Source organism: Elgaria multicarinata, chromosome 9 (assembly GCF_023053635.1).
Source record: "Elgaria multicarinata webbii isolate HBS135686 ecotype San Diego chromosome 9, rElgMul1.1.pri, whole genome shotgun sequence".
Taxonomy (NCBI): Eukaryota; Metazoa; Chordata; class Lepidosauria; order Squamata; family Anguidae; genus Elgaria; species Elgaria multicarinata.
Genome location: NC_086179.1, coordinates 29,846,795 through 29,866,448, shown reverse-complemented (window position 1 = coordinate 29,866,448; position 19,654 = coordinate 29,846,795). Strand labels below are relative to the sequence as shown.

The 19,654-nt window shown below is 40.0% G+C and overlaps 1 protein-coding gene across 1 annotated transcript in view; it reads right to left on the bottom strand.

The window, feature by feature from the left end:
• CRY1 (cryptochrome circadian regulator 1) overlaps positions 1-19,345 on the bottom strand; it is a 33,503-nt gene extending 14,158 nt beyond the window's left edge. Inside the window, exons 1-2 of the mRNA XM_063133433.1 lie at positions 18,673-19,345; positions 1,116-1,224 (exon numbers count right to left, since the gene is read on the bottom strand). Of these exons, the coding sequence (XP_062989503.1) occupies positions 1,116-1,224; positions 18,673-18,830 (267 nt within the window). The 5' untranslated portion in view covers positions 18,831-19,345. The remainder of the gene's footprint in view (positions 1-1,115; positions 1,225-18,672) is intronic.
• Between the last annotated feature and the right edge of the window lie 309 nt (positions 19,346-19,654).

The following is a 19,654-nucleotide window of genomic DNA, read 5'->3' as shown; positions in this document are numbered from 1 at the left end:
AAATCAGCTGGGGGAGAATCCAACACATTGGTCTTGTTGCCCCAAGGGTCCATGGCGGGGTGGGTGGGTTTGAATTTCCCTCCCCATCTGATTTTTGGCACAGGGCGCTATTTTAAACAAATATTAAAAACAATTTGCAGACATTCTCTGGGCATGGGGAAGTTAAAAATTTTTTGCCCGTTCCCGCTTTTGTGTGTGCGTGCGTGTGTGCACAAAAGGGGCTGTGAAATAGTTTTTTAAAAAGGGCTCTGAAGATCAAGGTCATGATTGGAGCCAGGAAAAGGGGAACAGCGGAAATGAAGTGGGAGGTTGAAAGCCCCTCCAAGGTGCTTTTTGGGCACCTTTGGAACGGTTGTTACTGCCAAGGAGAAAAAAAGCAAGCTTGCCCATGATTGCAAATGGCAATTGCAGCCCAGCTCAGCAAGAGTGGCAAGGGTTGGCACGTCTGGGTTCGCACAACACACCAACCCATCATGGGTAAAACAACCCCTACTGCAGATCACTGGGTATCAGGGTGAGTTGTCTGGAAAATGATCAAAACGATCCAACTTTGCATGAAACGCTAACCCAGTTTGGAGAATAATGCAAATGGTGGTCATGCGTGCAAGACATGAGGGAGCAGGGGGAACAGCCACGATGGCTTCTTCCCCCGCTGCAAACGTCTAAACGCACCCACTATGTTTTGGTGTCCTCTCTGACGACATCTTAATATTTGTGTTTAATGCTTCTAACAATATTACAATATTTGCATGGCAACGAAAGTAAAACATTAGAAAGGTATTTGACTAGAAAGGTTTTGTTTCTAATTTTCAACTTTTTGATATATATTTGAGGCACATTACGCTCTTGGAATGTGGTGTGTGTACTGGTTTTTTAGTCAAATTATTCAAATAAATTGAAGACCACAGATCCAGACTGGTTGATGTGTTCATGTGAACTGGATACACACTACACAACTTGTGTGAAAACTCTTCCTACGTGAAAGCAAAGAACTCTTCAAATTGAATGCAATTATATTCATAATAATACAGTGTAAGAGCTTCTTTGCTTTCCACAGAAGCAACACTGGGAGAAAGGTACTGCAATCAAAGCTAGAGTGAAGCATCGGAATTTACCTTAAAGAGTCTAGGAAACACATCTGCGGGCTGTCCTCGAATCACAAACAAACGAGAATTTAACTTTCGTAAGTTGGCGTCCAAGTCTTCAAGACATTGAAGCAGAAACCTATAGGAAAGATTATATAAGAAATGAGCACTTATTTTTTAAAAACCTGTGCTTCAAGTTCAAGATTTTGTGCATGAAGAGGAGTCGTGACCAATCACCCAAGTTCATAGAATCATAGAATAGCAGATTTGGAAGGGGCCTACAAGGCCATCGAGTCCAACCCCCTGCTCAATGCAGGAATCCACCCTAAAGCATCCCTGACAGATGCTTGTCCAGCTGCCTCTTGAAGGCCTCTAGTGTGGGAGAGGCCACAACCTCCCTACGTAACTGATTCCGTTGTCGTACTGCTTTAACAGTCAGGAAGTTTTTCCTGATGTCCAGCTGGAATCTGGCTTCCTTTAACTTAAGCCCGTTATTCCATGTCCTGCACTCTGGGAGGATCAAGAAGAGATCCTGGTCCTCCTCTGTGTGACAACCTTTTAAGTATTTGAAGAGTGCTATCATGTCTCCCCTCAATCTTCTCTTCTCCAGGCTAAACATGCCCAGTTCTTTCAGTCTCTCTTCACAGGGCTTTGTTTCCAGACCCCTGATCATCCTGGTTGCCCTCCTCTGAACACGCTCCAGCTTGTCTGCGTCCTTCTTGAATTGTGGAGCCCAGAACTGGACGTAATACTCTAGATGAGGCCTAACCAGGGCCGAATAGAGTGGAACCAGTACCTCACACGATTTGGAAGCTATACTTCTATTAATGCAGCCCAAAATATCATTTGCCTTTCTTGCAGCCATATCACACTGTTGGCTCATATTCAGCTTGCGATCTACAATCTAGAAAGCCGTTCTATAGAATGGCTTTTGTACACATCACATACATTCTCTCAAATTTTTATACAGCACTTTTTCTAATTTTTCATAGCACTTGAAACAATTCTCAGTAATGATTACAACCATTGTTAAAGATGGAATAACAGTGTCAGCCCATACAGATAAAGAATTGGGATTGAAGAATAGTTGCTACCCTGTGTGTATATCTCTGTGTGAGGCAATGATATACAACTATGCAATTCCAACTACTTTAGAACAATATACATTAACCACATATGTGCTGCTTGTTAAAGTCACACAATATAGCAACTCTCCATGCAAAAGTCAGCTCCTGAAAAACATGTTCACAAAGAGCAAGCAGATAGGCTTTTTCTATATTAGCAAATGAATAGTTTCACACTAAGTGAGTGCATTTGCCAAGCAAATTAATGGTGAAGCAGTTAATGATATAAGAAAAGTGTGTAGTTCTGCTGTATTTTAAAAAGTGAAAATATACAAGTCAAATATACAATATGCCAGAAATATCTTAGCAAGAATTACCATTTATCTACAAAACTACTCACATGTAGTCTAACCTGCATACACAGAAGAATCTTTTTTGTCTCGTGTGTGTGTGTGTGTGTGTGTGTGTGTGTGTGTGTGTGTGTGATTTATAAGGCTGTTATATTGACAAGATACTTTTGTGTGTTGTCTAGGGTTGTTACATTTTCGACATTCAAAAGACCATATTAAACAAGAGAAAGGATGAACAGGTTTCCAAGAGTAATATTTAGTCAGCTCACCCATGCCCTACATTTCTGTAGTACATAGATTCAAATGTAGATCTGATTTCATTGCTAAGCATTACCTTAAACTGGTGTCTATTTTGATTATTGCGCCCTTCGTTAGTTATTTGTTCAAATTCACCTACCACTGCAGAGTAAATCTGTTAACAGGAGAAGTAACATACAATTTGCCTCAATACTTGGGGTAAATGGGAATTGAGAAACTAGAATATGTCTTACTGAAAAGACTACCAGCCACCTGAGAGAATTCACATGAGACAACTCCATACTCACCTTCCAAGGAGCTACATAAAAACATGGATATCCCGAGTGGAAGCCTCACACACACAAAAAAAGAGAAGCCATATTGAAGAGCTATACTATCAGTTCCTGAGGAGATATCCAATGGGCCTTAGAGAATTATTGTATCATTTTGCCTTTTGTACCTCTTTTATTAACTATGATAGATGTTTAAAGTAACAGTTGTTCATTGAGTGCACTGGAAGAAAGATTGCATAAAACCTAAGTAGTACTGCCTACACACCATAGCTGTGGGGAGTGGGGAGAAATGCAAGCAAATTGCTTGAACAATTTTGCATGCTTAAAGTAGATTTCACCCCAACTAAAGGTATGAATGTATTATTATGAAATTAGAAGGTATGGGCTTCTGCATTCTACAAGCATGATGAGGATGGCAGTTAACAAGCCATACTGCAATTTTATTGTCCACTGTGAGGCATATGTCCTTACAACTGTATACTGAATAAAGAATTGTTGGAAATAATTTCTGACATATGGGAACAAATAGTTTTATGCCTCTTGTTCTTATTGTACTGACAGTTTATTGTACAGAATGTTTCATTGTTATGTACACTGCTGTGAAATCCACTTTGGGTAAAGTGCAGTTCATAACATTTTAAAATAAAGAATGACACATTGAGATGCCTTGGACATTATGCTAAACAAAAATGATGATGAGAAAGGGCTGCAGCATGCTTTGGACATGGGTGCTCCCCTCTCCCCATCCAGCATAGATGCAAGGTGCTGAAAAGCTTTCACTTGTTTTTGAACCTGTTTTGAATCTCATCCAAACCTGGCAAACTTGTGTTAACCTTAACTTTAGTTTCAAACAGGCTGTGGTTTATGAAGCTGGCTTGCTTAAAATAATTATAATTAAGATAAACCACAGTTCTGGATCACTCTCATTATGCTAAACTGTGGTTTAGTGTGATGTGAAAATAAGTCTGTGAAAGCACTGGATTTGTGCGCGCTACTTTTCCCCACAGCACAGTTCAGAAGCTTTCGCTTCCATTTTAGATTTACTGGTTTAGTGTATCACCCAAATCAACCCAGCTTTGTAAGCCGTGGCTTGTTTTAACAAAGAATAGTTAACATTAAACAGAGTTTGTCCAGGTTTAGACGTAACAGAAAGCTGTGGTTAGTCTGTAATGGAAGTGAAGACTGCCAAACCCCTCATGGCAGAGCTGGAGGATGGAGATGTTCTAAATGTTCAGTTTGAAAACACTGTTACACCCTCAAACATGTGCACACAAAGTCTACATGACATTGTGTCAAATGTTGTCACTACAATGCCCTTTGTATCTTCTCAATTATATGAAAAGCACTATTATATACACTGCAAATGTTCTTGTTCTGATTATACAGCTACCACTCCACAAGGACAGACTTTTTTTAAAAATACTCTCAAATTAAATGGTTTATATAATCCATGGATGGGATAAAGGTATATCTGGACCTACTGGTTGATCTCAGGATGATCTGAATCCGATCTGCAAGGATTTGACTGACACTTTTTTAAATTAAAGGCAACACAACGATCCCCCACCCTCACCATACTGCTGATATGAAGGAAGCTTGCAGTAACCAGGAGTTGATTTTTACGTGGAAGAACTATAAACTCAGTTTATTTCTGCTACTGAAAAAAAATCCTGGGCTCAGAATTCTATAATTCTTTTTATTTATTTATTTATTTATTTATAATTTTTTGTTTTTAATACATCCAAACAATATAACAATACAATATAAAACATAGTATAAAGTAAACAATTTAATAAACATATGTTCTAACTTAATTCCCTTTAACATAATCGTAATTAACATAAGTGTGCTCCCTCCAACCACTGGATCTTATTCATATTTCCAAAATCTCATTACTACTTCTTCTGGAGGTGTTTTCCCTCTCCCCTTTAATAGTACAAATGTTAAAAACTGTTTCCATATTCCTTCAAAATCATTCATTTTTATCATTCCTCTTCTAACTTTTATGTTACATTTTAATTTATCATTAATAGCAATATTCCATATTTCTTTGTACCAATCTTCTATATGATAATCCCCTTGAACCTTCCAGTTCCTAGATATCATTAGTCTTGCTGCTGTCAACAAATTCGTTATCAATTCTTTTGTCTCTTGATTACATTTCAATTCTCCATACACTGATCACAATGCCACTACAGGTGTCTCTTCAATCTCCATTCCTAAAATTTCTTTTATCTCTTTAAACACCATTTTCCATAACTTTTGTACAAATTCACATTCCCACCACATATGTAAATACGTTCCTTTCTCTTGACAACCTCTCCAACATGTTACTGAATTCATCTTATTTATTTTAATTTCACAGGGGTTAGGTACCACCTCCAGACAAGCTTGTAACAATTTTCTTTTATCCTTACAGACATATTTCTCAACACTCGTTGTTTCCATATCCCTTTCCAACTCTGTTGCCTATTTGTTCCTTCAAGTCCGTTTCCCATACCATCTTGCCTACACTTTCCGTCTCTCCTTTTTCCACTAATAATCTATATATTTTGCTCATTAAACCTTTTATTAGTTTGTTTTCTCTTTTCTCATTTTTTCTTTAAAATCAGCTTCTCAAACTTCGTAATTCCTCTACACTCTCCATTATCAGTTAACCATTTCTTCGTCCACTGTTCTAATTGAATATAATTTAACCACGTTATGTTTCCCTCTTTTAATCTCTCCTTTATTCTATAATTCTAAGTGTCATGAACAGAAATTCTTACACAACTGCTAGGAACAGCCAGGAGTTGCATACTGCCGAACTGCCTGGTTAAGAAGCCCCGAGGACAACCCCCCTGGGTGCTACCAGGCCCTGGTTGCTAGACAACACACTTCAGAGGGAGAAGTTTCTGTGAGGGCTACTGTGGAATTTTTAAAGAACACTAGTTAAAATAGTCACAGCAGCAACAGTGGTCTGTGAATTGGATATTTAACATTATCAACTGACCGGAGCCGTCAGTCATTACTGCCTTTAAGAAAGCAAGCAAAGAAACTTCTGTTTGTTCATTTTTCTCATCAACCACCTCAGAGGCCTTTTGTCAGACAGAAATATGGGATAAAATGATTTAAGTGAACAACAGAGAACCAGGGTTTTGGGGTTTGGTGCTAAGAAAATCATTCTAGTTTTAAATTGGTGCCAAATGTTGGTAATGGACTGGAGAGGGCAAATAAATTGAAGTTTTATCCAAACAAGTCAGAGATGCTCCAGATTAGCCAAAGGGCAGATCAGGGAATAGCGATCACCACCAGGGACCAACAAAGCAGGACATTGTGCAACAGCAACCTCCCACCCATGTTCCACAGCAACTGGAGGACACAGGCTTACTTCCTCAAATACTGGAGGTAGCACATAACCATCAGGGCTAGTCGCCATTGATAGCCTTCTTGAACCCATGCATAAGGTGCTGCATTTTGTTTGATTATATGAAGGTTACATACTCCTGTCAGCTATTTTCACAAAGTAAAACTCAGTGGTTTAAGCCTTTCAGAATAGTTGTGTTATGTGACAAGTTTGGAGATATTAAAATTTCAGAGACTAATGGCCCACGCCTTGCCCTGCCTTCTTCACTCAAACATTCCCTTTCTGAACAACTGCTGGAATCTATGCTAGCGATAGCCGAGATTTGCATTCTAATGTGAATTTAACAAATTTGAAGTTCCCAAACATGCACGTAAAGCATATATTTGTGGTCTCCCAAACTTTGCAATGCAGTTTGCAAATCAAAAAATGCACCCAAAATGCAAATAGGGAAAACTGTGCACAAAAATGCATATATTTGGGGTAGAGCATTTTCACGTGGACCTTTACAACAACCAGATGAGGATGCTTCTGGGTGTGAAAGAGTAGGAGAGGAGATATGCCAGGGCACAAGGCTTGCTACAGGTCATTCACATTAATGGGAAATGATGGCTTCCTACTACATCTGAATCAGGCCTAACTTTAATTTCCTCGTTACTGTTCAGATCTGGCTCTTTTTCAGCATAAAACTAATATAATTCTTCTTACTGAAAAATGAAGCAAAGTTGATTATAGCCCCAACCTGTAAGAGTCTAGTCCAGGGGTGGAAACGTCTTTCATTCCAAGGGCCAAATACAATTTTGGAGACACTCCCAGCAGACAGATACTTGGGGTGTGCATGGCCAAAGGCAAGATACAAAAACTACCTGAATACTTTAGGTTAAAGGTTTTACTGCCAATAACGAAGCCTTTGGAGAGACATTTAAAACTGTTAGAATGGACAAAAATGGCACTAAAGACTGAAAATCAACAAATGATCAGAGCTTGGGGGAAAGGGGTATGGCCATCTAGAGCACCCCAGAGGGCTGAACTGGGACCCCAGAAGTCTGGATATGGCAACCAGGCCTGAAGTTCCCACCCATGGAATGGTCCTTGTCCAAATACTGGTGTTGTATGGTACTATAAGAAAAAATATTACTGTAAGTATGCAGAGAGGGCCCAAGAGGAAAGAGAACCTCTGATAAGTAGTAATACATACACAATTCAAAGTCCCCAATAGATCTGTTGGGGGACAGGAGAGGAAGACTCCAGGTTTAACTACTCTTATCTCCACCAGTGTATAGCTCTTAGCCCATTTCCTTATATGATTTCTAAAGGATTGTTGCAATATGAATCAACAGGAATAGTTTCTTAAATAGGTCGTTGCTCTAGCAACCAGCAGGCTGTTTGGACTACTCCCCGTCACAATGACCTACTTTAAAGATCATGCTACAACACAGTTTCATAACTAGAATTTCAAGTTCATTACTGCAATGTTTTGAAGAGATCGTACTGCACTGCCAGCCACAAACAAAACAGACTTTTGCTGGAAACAGAAAAAGCCACTTCACTAACCTATACCTAGACAAATGCATCTTTTAATACATAACATTCACATTTCAAAAAGCATGATTAAAAATTATGATTGCTTTATAGAAAGATACAGCATACAAAAGCCTCTAGCATTGCTCCATTCTCCCAAAGATGTGTTATCAATACCTACAAATGAATAGCAATATTTAGTGATTAAAGGCAGGAGTCAAAATGGTATCCATGCAAGGTATCTTCTTACTGCAGACTAAAGCAGGATAGCACAGTTTGTTATGGCATCATTGTTTAAAGTACTAGACAAAAAATAGATTCATATGTTTTACAATGGAAGTTCTAGACTACAAGGATTTTGTTCTCTTAAGCCTGGCTGAACATGATTTAACATAAAATTGAAGCTTGCATTCTAGATTTTTTTAATTGCATTAATTACTTTCTCCACCCAAATAATTATGTTTTAAATGGATACCTTTAATAATTACATCAAAACTAAAAGATCCAAGTTTTTACCCCAAGTGCTGAGGAGGAAAGCCCATTCTAGTCAAGTCAGCTAGCAAAACCCTTTCTTCCCAAACTTGTGGGTCCTAATCCCAACTTTTGAAGATTAGTTTCACACTGTCTCTTTGGGAGGGGGGCAGTTGTGTGTTATAGATATGAACTTTTGTTGTGTGCTATTTCCATAAATTCCCTTAAATTTGCATCTTTGTTGCAAACATTGAATTTTTCTTTTCTATCAAAGCACTATGTTTCATAACTGGAAAAGGCAACACAACCCTAGACAGCACATACATGGCCATTTGTAATTATAGCATGGAATGTAGCTGAACAACTGTCACAAGCATTTAATGAGTATAATATGTGACGCAGATAGTGGCAAGCAATTCATAACCTCCTATTGCTGAGAGGGCGAACAAATTGAAGCTTAATCCAGATAAAACAGAGGTGCTCCTGGTCAGTCGAAAGGCAGATTAGGGAATAGGGATTCAGCTTGTGCTGGATGGGGTTACACTCCCCCTGAAGACACAGGTCTGCAGCTTGGGTGTACTTGTGGATTCAGCCCTGAGCCTGGATGCTCAGGTTTTGGCAGTGGCCAGGAGTGCATTTGCACAGTTAAAGCTAGTGTGCCAGCTGCACCCGTTCCTAGAGATGTCAGACCTAGCCATGCTGACACATGCCTTAGTTACATCCTGATTGGATTACTGTAACACACTCTACATGGGGCTGCCTTTAGAGTGTTCGGAAACTCCAGCTGGTTCAAAGAGCTGCAGCCAGATTGTTGACCGGGCTGGTTACAGGGAGCATACAACTCCCCTGTTAAAACAGCTCCACTGGCTTCCAGTCTGTTTCCGGGCACAATTCAAAGTGCTGGTTATGACCTATAAAGCCCTATATATGGCTCAGGTCCAGGTTATTTGAAAGACTGTATTCTCCCTTATGAGCCTGCCCGTGCTTTGAGATCTTCTGGAGAAGCCCTTCTTTCAGTCCCAACATCTTCACGGGCGCACTTGGTGGGAAATGGGAAAGCCTTCTCGGTGGCTGCTCCAGTGCTTTGGAACTCTCTTCCTGGGGAAACTAGACTGGCTCCCTCCTTGATGGGCTTTCAGAAGCAGGCTAAAACTTGTTTGTTTCAGCAGGCCTTTGGAGAATAATCTGTCCCTCCATCTATGTTAATTAACTTATAATTTTGTTGTATATTTTAAACGTGTTTTTTCTTTTCTCTTTTTCAATGTATGTTTTAAACTTTGTAAGGCCGCCTTGAGGCCCAGTATTGGGCAAAAGGCGGGATACTACTACTACTACTACTAATAATAATAATAATATAAAAATCAGTTTTAATTAAAATATATTTTTATCTTTAGTGAACCCTAACGTAGCCTGGTTTGAAATTACATCCGAATACAATACAGGCACACATATTAAAGTATTAACATTCATGATCCCTTTAAACCAATTCCATAACACTCTTAACAGGAATATTAAATTAAAGTCTCTTTTTCTATTAAAAGAATAAATAAACCAGAGGCAAAAATGTGTGACACTGAAGCATTAAAGAGGCCACAATAGGTAATGAATCATATTTATCATTGTGTAAAAATGCACACTTAAACTGTCAACCATACAGCAAGAAGATTTTCATATCATAGAGGCACACTGTTTTGTCCAATACATACCAGCCCTTGCTTCTGAAATGTTCAGGGCACTCACTGTTCATGTGAATATCTTTTCAATGGCATCCCAACTGTGGAATGCTCTCCCCAGAGAGGCTCACTTGACATCTATGTTGTAATATTTTAGCACCAACACCTATTTGTTTTTCTAGATTTTTTAATCCTTCAGCATTTAAAAACAATGATGCACTTATCCAGCCTATATGGATTGATCTCAACTTTCCCCCAAATTGCTTATTTTAAACAATTCAAATGGTTTCCAGCTGCTAAAATCAAGTAGTTAAGTTACAATGAAAACTCAAAAATAAATAAATCTGGCATCCCTAAATAAACTATTACAATAAATTAGACATCTGTTAAATCAGAATATGAATGCATTTATTCAATAATCAAGAAAAGCAGACCTGTTTAGAACAAATTATGGCAGTATTGTCTCACTTACTTAGCTTGAACATCACAGTCACATAGTGTGTTTTCTAAAATATTTTAATGTGTGCCATTGTAGAACATATGATTTTTAGATTCAAGAAATTTAACGTTTTGAGAAAGTTCAGTAGGACTTACTCCCAGGTGTGTGTAGGATTGCAGCCTATAATACACCATGAGTCCCAACCATATCTTAGCCATATTGGGCAAAAGGCAGGATAACAACAACAACAACAACAACAACGTGGTATCTCCGCAAGTGACATTTCAGTGGTGGCATAATTTCCTATCTGCATGTAATACATTCAGGCTGTATGCTACAGCTTTCCACTTAAAACCCTGCTAGGTTGGGGAGCTAGGTTAGGGCAGCTGCCTAGTGATCCAGAAAACTGAAGTATTTCCAACCAATCACAACTATCTAACCTCATCAAGTCTGTAAACGAACAGTTAAAAACATACTTTCTCTGATTTAAATTAGAGAATTAAATTGGTGAGAACATTACTCTAGTAGTGCAATTAGCAGTAGAGGGAACAAAAGTTAAAAAAAAAACACTCCAAGTTTGGTTGACTATTAATGAATATTAAGACTACTTCAGTATTTGCATCTCAACAGGTTAGATGTCCAGAACGGAGAGCAGAAAAAAGGCCAAGGAAGGAGACATTCCTGCCCCTTCTCTATATTGCAGTTCCTTCTCCCCACCCTGAAACCAATTCCTAAAGATCAGAGTCCCACAACCTATCTTCGAGCTCTACATTCTGAAAAACAATAGTTTCCATTATACATTTTCTGGGGAACTTCACCAGGAGAATTTTGTGAAGTAATGTAAACTCTATTTGCATTCTATGTGCTTACCGTAAATAGAATTTATACCAGATAGTGGTAAGCATTTGTCAAAGGCTGTAATGACAAGGGTAGAGCCTATATCATCTTCATCTCACACTGAATATAGCAAGTACACACATTTGTTCATTGTAAGGAATGGCTACTGTATCTAAATCACAGCACAGAATGTGTATTTATATTTTACTGATTAATGCTTTATGTTATGATTAAACAACAAATTAGGCTTCTCCAGTATAATCCAATTTATATACTGCTAGATATTCTTTAGTTCTCAAAGCACGTTTCCTTACCAGATGAATCATTTGATTAGTTACACAACCATACTGGTCTGCACAGAACATAAGTGTGCTCAGCTGAAGCATTCAATCAAATAAAGGAGAAGTACCACATGAGACAATGCTACACTGTAAGAGCCCCTTCAAATTACTGTTCAGTTTTTCATCTTGCAGAAGTTTTTTTCTTAACTTAAAAATATGGTGTCCTAGGTGGCAGCAGCAAGTTGTAATATGAAATTCTTTAATATATTCTACAGAACATCAGAGTCTTGCAGTTTTAAAAAGGCTAGTAAAATGCAGATATCGTATCCTAAGCCATAGATTTGTTGGACAACAACTATCATTGATGATGGGAGCTGTAGTCCAACAAATCTGGAGAACACCAAGTTTGGAAAGGCTGTTCAAAAATCAATTTCTGCCCTAACTAACATGTTGATCAACAAATATGCATTTGAATTTTTTATTACAAATTAGAATATGGAACATTGAGCTCCTTATTTTGCTTAAATGTTCTCCAAATTTTGTTTTATTAGACTATTCTAGGATTTAGCTGCAATTGTGCTGTAGGCCTTACATTATGCTGGTGTTGGTTTTTTTAATGAATTTTTGCTATTTTATTACTGAGTCTGTTTTTATTATATGAGTTTTATTGTTGTAAGCCACCTGGGGATGGCTCCTGTATACTCCTTTTTATCTTAATTTTAGAATTTCTGTAAACCACCCAGAGAGCCCTGGCTATGGGGGCGGTATATAAGTGTAATAAATAAAAAATAAAATAAAATAAAGATTTAAAATAAATAAAATCCCAACTTTAAAAACTAGGACTTAAAAACACCTTAATTAGTTCACCACTTGATATAAATTTGCCTACCTTATATCACTACTTAATATTAAGTATAGTAGGCTTCTTGATGAAAAATAGATAAGGCTGAATAGATGAGACTTCCTTCAAGTTAAAAGCCAGTAAACCCATTTGAGAAATGTGAGGGCGCTGGCTGTCATGTGTTTACAGGTGCAGCAGTGCCATGACAGTTTCTAGCCCTTCCTGCCCATGCTGGCAATAGTGCTATTTAACCTACATGCACTGCTCTCCTGACCTCCAAAGTACAGCACACTACAGTATCCCTTCTAACTACTGGCTATTATTATAGTCATCTACCTCTTACCCATTTGCCCAAAGTTAATTGCTCTTTTCCCAAGGAAGTGGCTTAACGCAAAGCATAATTACAGTTTCAGAACACTGTTACTACCAATCTGAAGCAAAGTTACCTTTTCACTGCTGCTGGAAATATCACGACATGTGTAATTACAAGCATATAAACTATTACTGTGTTAGAAACTGCACAAATCTTAACGCAAGTCAAGTAAACCAGTGCCGCCAGACAGAAACAGAGTTACCTACAATGCAAGAGTAACCTTAGTACTTATTGACAATAGTTTATCCAGTATGAAATCAGAAACACTTGTGAAGAAACTTACATCTATTCAACCTACTGTTGTCTAAATACTATTCTTCATTTAAATGGTTAAACAAACAGTCTTTGGGTACCTTAAAGACAAATTTTATTTATTTTACTTTATTATTTATTAAACAAATTTATTATGGCAGAAGCTTTTCCAGAGAGGTAGTTGCGTTAGCCTGTTGCAGCAAAAACAATAAAGTGGGACCATATTACTCCAGCTTTCAAATTACTTCACTGGCTGCCAATTAGCTTCTGGGTGAAGTATAAAGTGTTGGTTATTACCTTTAAAGCCCTACATGGTTGGGCCCAAGTTACCTGTGAGATCGCCTTCTCCCATAACAATCCATCCTGCACAATCAGGTCCTCTGGCAAGAATTTACTCCAGTCAGCAAAAACTAGGCTGACAACTGTTACCCAGGGGACCTTCTTTTCTGCTACTCCCAGACTGTGGAATGGTCTGCTGGGAGAGATTTGTCAACTTAACAGCCTTCCAGAATTTAAGAAAGCCATAAAAACTGATCTCTTCCGGCAGGCCTACCCAGTTGAATTTTAAAATGCCTTTTAATAATGTATTGGTTTTATATGTTTTTAATCAGTTATATGTATTTATGGTGTTTTGTATTTGGTGTTGTACCCTGCCTCGATCCAGAGGGAGAGGCAGGTAATAAATTATTATTATGGCACCTTAGTCCATTTCTTCTGATGCATGAAGTTTTATCAGGAGTTTCAGGTACGTATGTTTTGTTAATTGGTTTACCTAGTGCCAGAATGTTTGAGTTATCAGCACTAAAGTCTTGTGAATGGTCATTGCTAAAGTGATTGTCATTGTTAGTAGTTTCCCCCGGACCCCACTGTTTACAATTACACCTTTACTAACCATGTATACAATACACATAAAAACTAGTTGTTTTGAAGTGCATATAGCAATTTGCCTTTTCTTTTCAGTAAAAGGTAAATCCCTGTGTGCGCAATGCAGGCGAGTACTAGACTCTATAGAACTTTGAAATATGGGCAATAGATATAGTAACCACAACATACTAAGCCAGCAAGGTTTAGTGGACCCCAGCAGTTTTTTGAAAGATTTATAAGACCTTTGGGGTTCACACAAACACAGGGTGGTGGTAGCGGAACCAGGGAGGCAGGAGGAGTAAGAGAATCACAAGTGCGCCTCCCCCTGATTGTGAAACCACACTGGGCAGCATGGTTCCTATCCACAGTCCCACCACAGTCCTCTGGCTGCACATCCTAGTGACCACTATAGTGGGAATGATGTTGCACCAGCCACACCAGTATTGGCAGGTGATCGCCGCCAAACAGGCTAGAGCATCGCCCAAATTTCCAGGTGCTTTAGACGCCCGTCTCTATGTTCACCTTGATTTATCCATGGGAGCTCAACAGATGACACGGTAAGTCACCTGGTTCTCTGTACCCACTCTGCAGAGGGTGGGCAGCATATCCACCTACCATGACTACAAAAAAACTCCACACATACACACACACACACACACATCACGCTAATCCTTTGTGGGTCACTTCCAACATGACCCATGGTAGGTTAGCATGTCATCAGCCTTTAAAAATGTTTCTCGTAATACACTCTTCAGTGTTTCTTTTCTTTTCTTTCTTTATTTTTGAAGTGCTTTTTCTTCTCTTTTAGGAAAGACTTCCATTTCCTAAAGGAAGTTTTCTTGCCTTTTCTTGCTTCTTTGACTGCTTGTTAACCATGGTTGCAACCTTAAAAGTATCTTTTCAAATCTGCAGCATACATTCTTATCCAGCTTCTATTATTGTCTTTTGAACAAATTTTTTTTGGGAGATTTGATCTTCTAGACTCTCCCTTTCAACTTTTTAACCACCCTGAAGTTTATTTTTGCAGTTAAAATGTGATTTTATTTCTAATTACATATACCTTGAATTTGATAAAACTTTGGTCACTGTTCTCCATTGGTTCAGCAAGTCATAATTTTGCATCAGGTCTTGGACACTTTAAATTAAGTCTAGGATCGGCTTTCTTCTGGTTGGTTCTGTGGCAAATTGTTCTAAGGCAATGCCATTTAGGGTATCTAGAAATGTCATCTAAACTCATTTAGAAGTCCCACACTCCCACTTATTTCAGAAATATGCCCATCATGGCCTATTTTTCAGTTTGTTTGAATGGGAAAAGTTGTACATTGTGAGCAAGTTATGTATTTTGAAAAAGTTGTGTACTTTTCAATCAGACATTTTGCAAATGCACATTCAGAAATTTGTGTTTGGAGAACATGCGCTCCAATTCAGGATTGTGAATGGGACATTTGAGTTTTTGCAAACGGAAACTAAATTCTCATACATCCTTAAACACAGAAACACATGTTGATCCATAAGTAAATCCAAATTCATCCTCAGGCAATACTTTTATCAGGCCCAATCAAAATGTTGCAGGATTCAAAAGCCTGATTGCTATTTTGTGACATTTTAGTTGATTCTAATAAAGCTGACCATGTATTTCAAAAGGATAAGTGCTCCCAGGACTAATAGGAGGGATGAAACAGCTTTATCCTACCCCTCAACCCCTTGACAGGTAAACAGAGCGTTAATATCTTAACATTGAGAATGAAATACACTGCAATCTGAAGTGACAGCACCAGCTCCCAGAATTCAAAAGTAAGAGTCATCATGTGACAGCAGTATTAGTTAACAGCCTTTTCTGATCTATTACGTCTGGGATCCACAATGTGGTTCTCCCTCTAACCCTCATGATGATTATTTTTTAAAATTATTGGGCGGCAAGCTCTAGCTTCCAACCACTCAACCACAGTGGCCCAGATACATTCTTAGAAAAAAAAGAAGGAGGGGTGGTGCATCTTGAGCCAGTTCTTTAGTTTCCTGTGCACCTAGCTAACTTTCATTTAAAAAGGAGGGAGGAGAAAGAAAAGGCCCTCCTGCTGTCTAGTAAGCTTGTGGGAGGGCTGGAAAGGACAGTGATAAGAACCCTATCTGGGGAGCTATTTTTAAATGTGAGGGTGTTTTGTTTAGGGGAGGGAGAAGGTGTGTATTGCCTGGTTTTGGGGGAGGGGGTTTGCTTCCTGGAAGTTTTGTTAGGGGGTGGGGAAGAGGAGGGTTCCTCAAAGTAAAAGGAGTTCTCCTTCTAGGAAACAGGTACTTTGTCAATGTCAAATATGTGGCTTTGTATTTGTGAATGAGACCTAACCTCTGCATTGTTCTCAGTTTCCTGGGCTAATTACTTGTCTTTTGTGACTAGCTAAGACCTCATGACAGCCATTTTGTAATGGTGCCCACAACAGTTTTTTTTTTTTCAAATTTTGAATCGAATAGGCCCAAACAGATTTAGGATCCAGTGTTATCTCATCAAAATCCACATTTAAGCAGTACATTCATTTTACACTATTTGAAATATTCTATACCTATTCTGCATCCACAGCAAAATAGAACAAGTTGGTTTTAACATCACCCAACAAATAAAAGGTATATACTTAATACGAAAGAAAATTCTCAGAAGCCTTCGTACAACAGTTTATCACAGACTGGAAGCAGGCAGAGCATGCCACTCATGTTCTGAGCCCCTTTTTTCTGGTTGAATTTCTTAATAATACAGTGCATTCAAAAACAGAAATTACACAGTGACACGCTTGAGACTCAACTTTAAAACTTTTATATTATGAATACTTTAACAAGTGAACAAGGAATAAGGCCAAGAGAAAGGAAGTCAGTAATGCCAGGTGACAAGCAGAGCTAGCAATTATGCATGGCCTATCAGTAGGATAGCTTTAGATAAAGTTCATTCACAAGTGCAATGTAAATTTCCTATATATCTCATTATATCATGCCAGTGTTATGTATAACTCTAAGAATCCCTGCTGTTTTTTCTTTCACCAATTATCTAACACTGTTATACTTTCTCCAAGAGCCCATCAATACTCTGTATTGAAAATCACTTTTTTAAAAAAAACATTTCAAATCCCCAACAACACTTCTTTAAAAGCCCAAATCCAAACCCCAAAGTGGCCCTAGCAGAAAGATGTGTTAAGTTATCATGACCAGAAAATTGCTAGTGGCCATACATGAGAATGCCAGCCCATGTTATGCAAACCAAAGCTTTGCCTCCCAAATTCCAGACAGTTCTACTCCCAGTAAAATGTTAAACAGCAATACTCCAATTATCTGTAAATGGGTTGTGGATCATATTTGGATATTTTAGTAGTTTATGGTTCACAACAAAGAAGTTACACTATCGCAGAACAGCTAGCTTCCACCACTGGAGTTGCACCTAGCTAACTAGGAAGCTACCTATAAACCACACCCACACTTTTTACTAAAGAGATTGACAATCCTCTCACATATGTTAAGAAAAATGAAGACAAAATGAAGTACTGTCTACATTGACTGGTTCTCTGGGATTTCAGACAGGAGCTTTCCCCAGCCCTAACTGAAGTTGAACCTGGGACCTTCTGTTCTGCCACTGAGCTATGGAACTTCTCCAAACATTTGCTACTGACTGGATATTAACTTCCAATACTGTTTAGGTCGCAAGAAACATTGTATAAGGTTTGCACTCATCACATAAATTAAATCACTTGCTAATATTTTTAGTGTTCTTTGGTTACAAACAGTCAAACAGCTACATGCAAACACACATGCATCTTCAGTGGTTTATTCTAACTTAGCAACTTCTGGCAGGTCTCTTCCTTTCAATTTCTGTGGCTGGAAAAATGAGCTTAATACAGTGAAACGTCTTGCTCATTTTGCACAGCAACAGGAGGAACTGCATATGTAATTGCCTCTGTGCTGCCAACATCAGGAAGAGGATGGAAAGGGCCCAATTAAGAACAAGTCATAGCATCATAGCAAGCAAGAGGAGGCAGGTCAACAATGTGACTATATATATAATCCAGGGATGACTAAGTGTCTACCACACAACTAGGGCAGTAACATGAAAGTCAGAACTGACATAAAATCACATCCTCGAAGTCCACATTAACAAACACACAATAAATGCCACCTCTGGAGTCTTCAGACAATATTGCTTGCCCAGTTGGTCCCAAAGGCATAAAGTATGAGGTAGTTAGAAGGTGAAGTGGTATTTTTTATTGAACCAATTTAGATAGGAATAGGTGCATACAACCTCTGGAATTACATAAAATGCTCCATCACAACTAACACCAACTAGAACTCTTTATTATGGTTTTAAGTTAACAGTGGTCCCTTTTGCACGCAAAAAGAAAAGTAAACGTAGCCTCTTACAATGGTTTACAGGACCTTATACGCATTTGCTCGGAAATCCAATAGCGCTTGTTAAACTAAAGCGCACAGAACCTCAGCCTCAGAAACTCTGAAGCAAGCAAACAAACAAGAGCAGTCCGTCCAACCAAAAACAGGAGCGGAACAGGTGACCAAAACGCACCCTTTTTTACTACTTTGAGCGCCAGGGACGTCAGGATGCTTCCATGGGTGTTACGAAGGTCCTGCATCGGCGTTGTATAACTATAAGCCAACGCGCGTGCGCGGAAACCCCACCAGCCCACAGAATGGGGATTTATAAACGATCGGCTAAATAAAGGGAGTCGCGCCCCCGTGCCCACTCACGCTTTTTCACTCACCTCCACCGGTTGATCCCCACATTGGACGAGCCCGCGAACCAGGGGTCCAGGATGTAGACGCATCGCACCGTGTCGGCTCCTTGGATGACCTCCCTCAGCGCCGGGTTGTCGTGGAGCCGAAGCCCCTTGCGGAACCAGTGCACCGCGTTCACCCCCATCTCCGAGGGTCGGCCGGTCACTTCCCCTCCCGCGAAGGGAATTAGGACTGGGAGGAGAGGGGTGCCGGTCTGCGGGAGAACGTCGTCGGCCGTTCAAGAGGAAATGAAGACGGCGTCGCGGCTCATACCGGGTCCGGGACCCGCCGGTAAAGAAAGAGCACCCTGGGGTGGGAGATGGTGCGAAAGAAGGGGGTGCGAAAGAGGCCGCTGTACGAGAGCGGCTCTAGGATCCGGTGGAGGCGGCGGCCGCAGCGGTGGAGGCGGCGGCGGTCGTGGAGGTGGCGATGGCCGCCAGCGGGAAACGCATCACCCCTTCTTTTCCTCAGCCCCGCGCGCCCACTCACAGTTGGGGGTTGGCTGAGGGGGGGGCGAATGGTAGAGCCTCACAAGGGTCGTCGTAAAAAAGAGAGCCCGGTTCGCGCTGCAACGGTGGCGGGAGACGCGCCCCTTCCTTTCCCCCACTCCTGAGCTCCGAGCCAAGCGCCGCTCTCCTCGCCGTCCGCCCTGTGACTCTACGCAGTTCTCCCGGCAGACCGGGGCCGCCAAGCCCCGCCCCCTCCACTCCATTGGCAGCCTTCGCCCCACATGACCGCCGGCCTCCTCACGTTTCTCAAATGTGTTTAGTGTCTGGCGGCGGAGCCGTTGCGTGTCCGTAGAAGTTCGAGTGATTTAAAAAACTAATGACCAAATCAATGAATGAATAAACGGTCACCGAGCGTAAACGGCTATCGACCCAAGAGCCGACGCGGGGACGTAGTTCGCGTCAACGGAAAGCGCTCCCTCGGTCGGCCGCTTGACACGATGCAAAGAAAAGAGGCCGCGGG